Here is an 8,026-nt window from a genome sequence, read left to right on the forward strand (position 1 = left end):
GCTGCTGTCACTGTGGTGCAGGGTTCAGGAGCAGCCGCAGCCCCACAGCCACATGGTCCGAGCAGCCGGCCAGCTGGGTGATGAAGGAAAACTTCTCCAGCTCCTGTGACCATATAAATCATTGTTGCAACCAAGGTCCTATAGTTGCACCAAATCTTGTACAAAGGAGGTCAAGTAAGGTGTCTATAGAAAGGTTGTAATTTTCTAGTTCTGGTTATGCTGTCTCCACGTGTGTATAATTTTTGTATTTGAAGTTATGAATATTGGCTCTGTACTTGTATCTCAGTGTGTTTAATTCTAAGTAGCACCAGTTAACCATTTGGCCAGTTTACCGAGAAGGGACTCTTCAGATTAAGTGCCCAATCAAGAAACACTTAACTGACAATGGACCTTGGGAGACTCCAATCCACAAAAGAAGAGTCTTCCTGGGAACGTTCAAGGTACCATGTGAGCAATGGCAGCTCTCCCTGTAAAGAACTGAGTCATGCATGGCCACGTGACTTGCCCGTGTGCCTCCAAACTCCACCTGATTGCTGTGATTTTCCACAGGAAGAACAAAGGAGTGTCCTTCCACATGGCAGAGGATATAAAAGGCCTTGGAAACCCCTCCATTTTGTCTTCAATCCTGCTTCTTACCTCTGGAGGAACTTTGCTACAAACTGAAGCTCTAAACAAAGGGCTGAATGACCCATCCCAGCGGGGGATGTTCCAGAGACTTGATTTGAACCTGCAGTTTACTCCATCACTGCTACAAGCCTGAACTAAGAACTTTGCCATTACTGTATGTAACTGATTCCATTTAACCACCTTTAACTCTCATCTATATTTCTTTCTTTTTATGAATAAACCTTTAGATTTTATATTCTAAAGGATTGACAACAGCGTGATTTGTGGGTAAGATCTGATTTGTATATTGACCTGGGTCTGGGGCTTGGTCCTTTGGGATCAGGAGAACCTGTCTTCTTTTACTGGGATGTTGGTTTGTTTTCATAACCAGTCATCCCCATAAGAAGTGGCTGCTGGTGGTGATAATGGGGAACTGGAGTGTCTAAGGGAATTGCTTATGTAACTTATGATTAGCTAGTGGCGTAAACCGAAGTCCTTTCTGGCTGGTTTGGTTTGCCTTACTTTATAAAGGACCCCCAGCCCAGCTTTGGGCTGTAACTGCCCTACTCTAAGTAATTTGTCCGGAACTGATATTCTCAGTTGTGTCCGACCAGAGGCCGCATTGTTACGCCGGGGTTCATACTCGCTGCTGTCACTGCGGCGCAGCGTTCAGGAGCAGCCGCAGCCCCACAGCCACGTGGTCCGAGCAGCCGGCCAGCTGGGTGATGAAGGAAAACTTCTCCAGCTCCTGGGCAAAGCAAGGGGACAGCAGTGCCAGGAGAGAGGGGTGTGTGTGTGTGCGCTGAAACTACAGACCCCAGGTCTGGCTAAGCCAGAGCGCTGCAGGCTGGGACTCGTAGTCTCCAGGAGCTGCAGCCTCCCCTCAATCAAGGCTGAGCACTGACACAGCTCGCTACCCCTTCCCGGCCATGGCCAGGCCAGGCTCCTTCCCCCGCTGCAGGGCAGGGAACAGCCCAGAGCAGGGCTGAGGTCCCAGCCAGCATCTCGCAGCACATCACAGTCAGAGCCAGCAGAGAACCCAGGCGTCCAGGCCCCCAGCTCGGACCCTTCCAGGAAGCCCTGGACCGTGCTGAGTAGCTCTTTGCATCCCCCGCCCCTGGGGCAGCGATTCAGTGAGGCCAGCTCCCTGCCGCCTGGCCCCACGGCACCGTACCGCCAAGCCCCCCGAGCGTGGGAGCTGCTGAGAGCCCCCAAAGGAGCCAACATAGCGAGTGCGGCTCCCAGCCCCAACCACCTCCCCAGCACGTGTCCCCGGGGCCCTACCAGCCCCCAGCAGCTGGCCCCTGAGCCGGCTCTCAGCTGAACCCCCCTGCCCTGGGCCCCGCGTCCCTGGCTGGGAGCTCTCCTGCACCCTCGGGCTTGGGGCCTGCTCTTCGCCCCACGGGCCCCTCTGGGAACTCACCGTTGTCAGGCTGATGGTGGTGGGGTGCTCGCGGTACAGGATGTAGTCGATGCGGCGCCCTTCCCAGGGGCTTCCTGCTGCCGAGGGGTCGGGGCGGCCGTCCTGCAGGATGGGACCTGCCAGGTACGTCCGTCTGCCCTCCTCTTGCTCCAGGGTCCTGCGGGGCGCACGGGGAGCCATCAGCAGGGTGGGCTGAGGGGACCAAGTGGCAGGGGAGCAGGAGCGGGGCTCTGCGTAGGGGGCTAGTCAAACCTGGGCTGCAGGGAAGGGCCATGCAGAGGGTAGCCCCCAGTGTCCCATTAACCTGTGTGGGGCCATGGGCAGCGCCTGCCTTGAACTAGGCTGTAAATCCCTCTGCCTCCAGCATGCTCCGGAATCTGCAGAACCCCCGGAAGCTTCCCCCTCCCATAGCGCTTGGAACCTACAGGGCCCTGGACTCCTCCTCCCTCGCTCCGGAACCTGCAGAACCCCTGGACACTTCCCCCTCCCGCAGCGCCCAAAACCAGGAGGGCCCCGGACTCCTCCTCCCTCGCTCCGGAACCTGCAGAACCCCTGGATGCTTCCCCCTCCCGCAGCGCCCAAAACCTGCAGGGCCCTGGACTCCTCCTCCCTCACTCCGGAACCTGCAGAACCCCCGGACGCTTCCCCCTCCCGCAGCGCCCAGAACCTGCAGGGCCCCGGACTCCTCCTCCCTCGCTCCAGAACCTGCAGAACCCCTGGACACTTCCCCCTCCCGCAGCGCCCAAAACCTGCAGGGCCCCGGACTCCTCCTCCCTCGCTCCGGAACCTGCAGAACCCCTGGATGCTTCCCCCTCCCGCAGCGCCCAGAACCTGCAGGGCCCCGGACTCCTCCTCCCTCGCTCTGGAACCTGCAGAACCCCTGGAAGCTTCCCCCTCCCACAGCGCCCAGAACCTGCAGGGCCCCGGACTCCTCCTCCCTCGCTCCGGAACCTGCAGAACCCCTGGATGCTTCCCCCTCCCACAGCGCCCAGAACCTGCAGGGCCCCGGACTCCTCCTCCCTTGCTCCGGAACCTGCAGAACCCCTGGACACTTCCCCCTCCCGCAGCGCCCAAAACCTGCAGGGCCCCGGACTCCTCCTCCCTAGCTCTGGAACCTGCAGAACCCCCCAGATGCTTCCCCCTCCCGCAGCATCTGGAACCTGCAGGGCCCCGACTGCTCCTCCCTCGCTCTGGAACCCGTGGGTGCAGCCGTTACCTTTTCAGCTTCTCTGGGGTCGACACGGCCTCCTCGTGGATATGCAGGTAGTTCAGCAGGGTGCCTGCAGGGATGTGAGCAGCAGTTAGAGCCTCCCCTACTCTGCCATTTGCCCCACTCCAAAATCTTCCTTCAGCCACGGGTACCTCAGCAGAGATCTGGGAGGCGGGGGGCAGCAGGGCTGGGACAGCAGGGGGCTCTGGGTTGGGAGGGGCATGGGCAGAGCTGGGGGGCAGGCCTGGGCTAGCAGGGCCTCTGACTCCCTGACCCCCAGTGTCTCACCCTGAGCTCCCAAAGGCTGGGTCCCTTTGAGGATTTGGATCTAGATGTTTATCTGCAACCCCAGACAGGGTCCTGGCGCCGCGGAACTGAGACAGAGAAGGCAGCAAGGCTGCGCCGGGCACTGGGCCGGCCAGACACGTACCTATGGCCCAGGGCCGGTCCTGCCTGGGCCCCACTCGGCATGGGTCTTGGTACTGGCGGAAGATCTCATGGGTCTGCTCCAACTCATCCCCTGGAAAGAGCCAGCAGAGTGAATGGGCCCATCTGCCCCTCCCTCTCCTCTCCCCCTGCCTTCCAGGCACCCTCTCTCCCTCCGCTCCTTGTGTGATGGAAATTTTCTGTCATATTTTTTATTCTGATATGTGCCTCAGTTTCCCTCTATAGTTTGCTGCTCCTGGAAGAGTGCAGGACACACAGGTGTGCCTGGGTTCACTGCAGGGAGCCACGGAGCAAGACAGGATCACTGGGGCCTGACAAGCCAGCCCTGGAGTGTCAGAGGCCACGGGCCTTCCATGGGAAAGTGTGTGAACCCTTGGGGTACAGCATGCTGGAGGGGTCATTTCCAAGGGATGGGTTACAGGCTGTGCACCAAGCAGACTCTGTGACTCCACAACACCTAGCCACCCCGCCAGGCTGCTTTCCTCCCCATCAATCCCCATGGGCTCCCCGCCCATTTCCATGGGCTTCCCCACACAATCCCCATGGGCCCACCCCTGGGCCAGGCCCCACCTGAGGAGCAGTTGTCGAAGTTGAAGTCCCCGCAGAACACGTCGAAGGCGACGACATCCCCACGTTGCGCATGGGTGTCCTGGAACAGCTGTACCCAGGACAGCCCCATGGTGAGTTGGTCGCAGCGGATCTGTGCATGAGCTGGGAACGGACAGGGCTCTGTTACTGGCTGCAACTCATACAGGGCTCCCACTCAGGGATCATCCAGCCATGGATCCAGGAGCCCCAGGGCAGGAAGCCAGTGCCCCCCCCCCCACCACTCATGGGGTCCCCTCCGCTGCCACTGGAGACCCTGGAGTCAGGGAAGCCTTGGCTCCTGGCTGGAGGGTCAGTGCTGGGACCTCAGCCCAGCCCAGGGGACAGGAGTTCCCCGCTCATTTGCAGGGGGCCCTGCAAGGCAGGGCTAGGGAGGCAAGCAAAAGGAACTGGGGCCGAATCAGAGGACCAAGTGTCCAGGTGCCAACCCAGCACCAGCAGCAAGCCCGCGGCAGGGAGAGGTCTGAGGCTGAGTTGTTTCCAGAAGCACAATGGGAAATGGGGGGCCTGAGTGTCCATGTGATGCTCCGTACCTTGGGGGAACACCCTGCACCCCTGTGTTCATCCTTGTAATATGATTGTGTGGGATCCAATGCAAAGTCTGCCATGTCGGGTGTCTCTGGAAGGCTCCTGATGCAGAGCAGTGTTGTTACAGTGAGGTTATAGGTTGTAATTTCATGTATATAGTTACAAGGCTGATAATGTGTCCTCGTGGCTCTAAACAGGCCCAGGCAAAAGCTCTCCAAGAGCAGGGGGCAGTTCACACCTCATCAGGGCAGGTATGGGACAGACCCAGCCCAGCCTCACAGGCACAAAGGACACTGGCTAGGGAGCAACAAAGGATCTCGAGTGAGTCGCGCCCCTTCCTCCCTGTTCCCTTGGTCAGTTTGGGACTGCGATGAGGTAATGCTCACCTGACTCAAAGGGGGGCAAAGCCAAGAGGGAAGAAAGGGGACATGATAAAAGGGAGAGACATTTGCCATCCTCCCTTTCTCACTTCCACCTGCATCTACAGACACCGCAGCAAGCGACTGAACCACTGATCAAAAGGAGAGCCTGGCTGAAGGGCAACCAGCCAGTCCGTGGTGAGACGCACCTAAGTCTGTAAGGACATTGAAAGTGTTGTGATCAGCTTAGAATGTGCTTTGCTTTTATTTCATTTGACCAAATCTGACTTGTTGTGCTTTGACTTATAATCACTTCAAATCTATCTTTACAGTTAATAAATCTGTTTGTTTATTCTACCTGAAGCAGTGTGTTTGGTTTGAAGTGTGGCAGAAACTCTCCTTGGGATAACAAGCCTGGTACATATCAATTTCTCTATTAAATTGACGAACTCATATAAGCTTGCAGTGTCCATCGGGCATTAACTGGACACTGCAAGACGGAGGTTCCTAGGGTGTATCTGGGACTGGAGATATTGGCTAGTGTCCACAATCCAAGGAGCAGCTGACATGCCAGGGGCTGTGCGTGACCAGCCCAGGAGGGGGGTTCTCACAGCAGAGCAGGGTCAGGCTGGCTCCCAGAGTCAAGGGTTGGAGTGACCCAGCCGATCACTGGGCCAGATAACACCAGGGGAATGTCACAGTCCGGACAGGCTGTTTTCTCCCTCCCCAGCCCCCAAGGGTGAGAGCCCCTGACTCACCTCCGTAACACATACTGTGACCGGCTGGAGCGTGCAGGTGTGTGCAGTTCAGGTAGCCCACAATCCGCTGCCCGTGTGCTGCCCCCAGCTGCACCTAGCGCGCGCACATGGAAACATTGCCTGTTACGAGCTGGCAGGCCCTGCACCGCACGGGCCCCATCGTGGGGAGTGCTGGCGTCTGGCCAGGGCGAGGCAGAGCCGTGGGGAAGGAGGGTCAGTTTCAGCCGTCAGTGCAGGGCATGGCCAGGAGCTGGGAGCAGACGACTCCCCCGCGGTTCATGTACCCACATGTCCATCACCCACGGGTGCCCTGGACTCAGCCCTTATTGTCTGACTGAGGTCCCAGGCCATGTCCACATGGCCGGTTGTGAGCGGTCGCACGAGCCCTGCGAGCCCCAGGCTGCCCCAGGGAGGCTGCTGCAGAGCTGGGCGACACTCCCTGGGTGACTGTTCCCAGTGCTGGACGGAGGCAAAGCCCTGGGCACACAGAGCAGTTTCCATCCCACGCTGGGGCAGGTGTTTCCAGGCCTGGCTAAGGGGGAGTGAGTGGCTGGGGCGGCAGCGGGGTCAGGGGCCCGTTGTCAGAGGCTGAGCCCCTCAGCCAGTCTGCTGGCTCCCAGGCTCGCTGCCAAGGGCTCTCACTGCTGTCCTGGCAGGGTCGTTCCCGAAGCGCCTGCTCCCCGCCAGGCCCTGTCCCTGCTGGGCTGCAGACACCCACTTCTCCAGCCAGGGCTCCCGGAGCCGTCAAGCTCCGGCCGCAGGCACTGCCCGAGGGGCGTCCCCCCCACAGGCTGAGCAAGAGCATTGGGGGGCCCTGCACCCGCCACCCACTGTCTGGGGATTCTGGGAGATGGGACAGATGCAGGCAGCTGCTGCTTGGGGGACAGCTGGCCCTGGGCTCCCCGCAGCTGGAGCAGCTCCTGACCTGCACGGACAGCAGCCCCTTGGCAGACAGCGCGTCCTCACGGATACCATTGGGGTAGCAGCGGTACTGGGCGGCCAGCACGGGGTAGTGGCTGGCCAGGAAGAGCCCGCTGCTGAGCACCTTGAGAGTACAACAGCCCTGCAGCCCGTAGGCGCCCACGTCGTACACGATGTGCTCGTAGAAGGGGCTCAGCAGCTGGCACAGGTGGGCGCCCGCCCGCTGGTCAAACACCTCCTGCAGGCACACGAAGTCCACGTCCGGTGGGAAGGGCACCGAGATCTCCCTGGGCCCAGCCTCTCTCTCTCCGTCGAACTGGCTGCTCCTGGGGCTGGCGAAGCTGGCGCTGGCCTCCCCCTGCGTGAGGCACTGGCCGATGCGGGCCGCCCGCTGCTTCATCTGTCCCAGGTTGCTGTTCTTGGCCAGGCCGTTGGGCAGGAGGCACACGTTGGCGCTGACGAAGCTGAAGACCTTGCCTGTGCCTGGCAGCTCCCACACCTCTGGGTGGCGTGAGAGCATGTTGTGTTTGTAGGCGAAGGGCCTGCGGGCAGCCTGCATGGGGAGCCACAGCAGCAGGCCCAAGAGGGCGCTGGGCATGGAGAGGATGAGGAGCAGCAGCAGCAAGGGGCCGGTGACCAGTGCCCGCAGCGGGCAGCAGCGGCAGCACCGACGCTGCTGCCGCTCCGCCGTGGTCTCCCTGAGGTCGAGGAGGCAGTCAGCGGCCCAGTAGCTGGGGAACAGCAGGTACTGGCCCAGGCTGTACAGGCCACTCAGGAGCCGGTTCGGGAACGGAGACTCCCGCAGGACCATGCTGCACGGGGCAGGGGAGCCCGGGCGTTCCTGCTCCACCTGCTTCCCGGGGGCTCCGGTCAGACCTCGCCACGCCCCGGGGGTCCCAATGCACGGCCCCGGGGTCCTGCAGGGCTGGGAGGAGCTGCTGATCCCGGCCGGCGAGCCTCGTGCACAGCGCTTCGCGTCCGGGGAGCTGCTGCAGGGAGAGAACGGACAGGAAAGTTTCAGACACGTGAAGTCTCACTCATTGGCTGTGAGACTCTCATTGGCAGACTAGCTCCCTCTCACACACATCTCTAGGCTTCTCACATTCACTTTGAGTAAATATAGAAAGATTTAAAATATTTTTGAAGGAGACAGTGTTTGTAGGTTGGT

The 8,026-nt window shown here is 60.1% G+C and overlaps 1 protein-coding gene across 2 annotated transcripts; it reads right to left on the reverse strand.

The window, feature by feature from the left end:
• Positions 1-960: 960 nt before the first annotated feature.
• On the reverse strand, positions 961-7,669 carry LOC115645256 (sphingomyelin phosphodiesterase 5-like). Of its 2 annotated transcripts, XM_030549626.1 has the most exons (7): positions 6,863-7,669; positions 5,938-6,031; positions 4,257-4,397; positions 3,670-3,759; positions 3,246-3,309; positions 2,030-2,186; positions 961-1,354 (listed from the first exon to the last, which is right to left on the reverse strand). In XM_030549626.1, the coding sequence occupies exons 1-7, from the start codon at positions 7,667-7,669 to the stop codon at positions 1,259-1,261; spliced, it is 1,449 nt and encodes a 482-aa protein (XP_030405486.1). In that variant the 3' UTR covers positions 961-1,258. The 2 variants fall into 2 exon arrangements, with proteins under 2 accessions (XP_030405486.1, XP_030405487.1); XM_030549627.1 differs by lacking the exon at positions 4,257-4,397.
• Between the last annotated feature and the right edge of the window lie 357 nt (positions 7,670-8,026).

Source organism: Gopherus evgoodei, chromosome 2 (genome assembly GCF_007399415.2).
Source record: "Gopherus evgoodei ecotype Sinaloan lineage chromosome 2, rGopEvg1_v1.p, whole genome shotgun sequence".
Taxonomy (NCBI): Eukaryota; Metazoa; Chordata; order Testudines; family Testudinidae; genus Gopherus; species Gopherus evgoodei.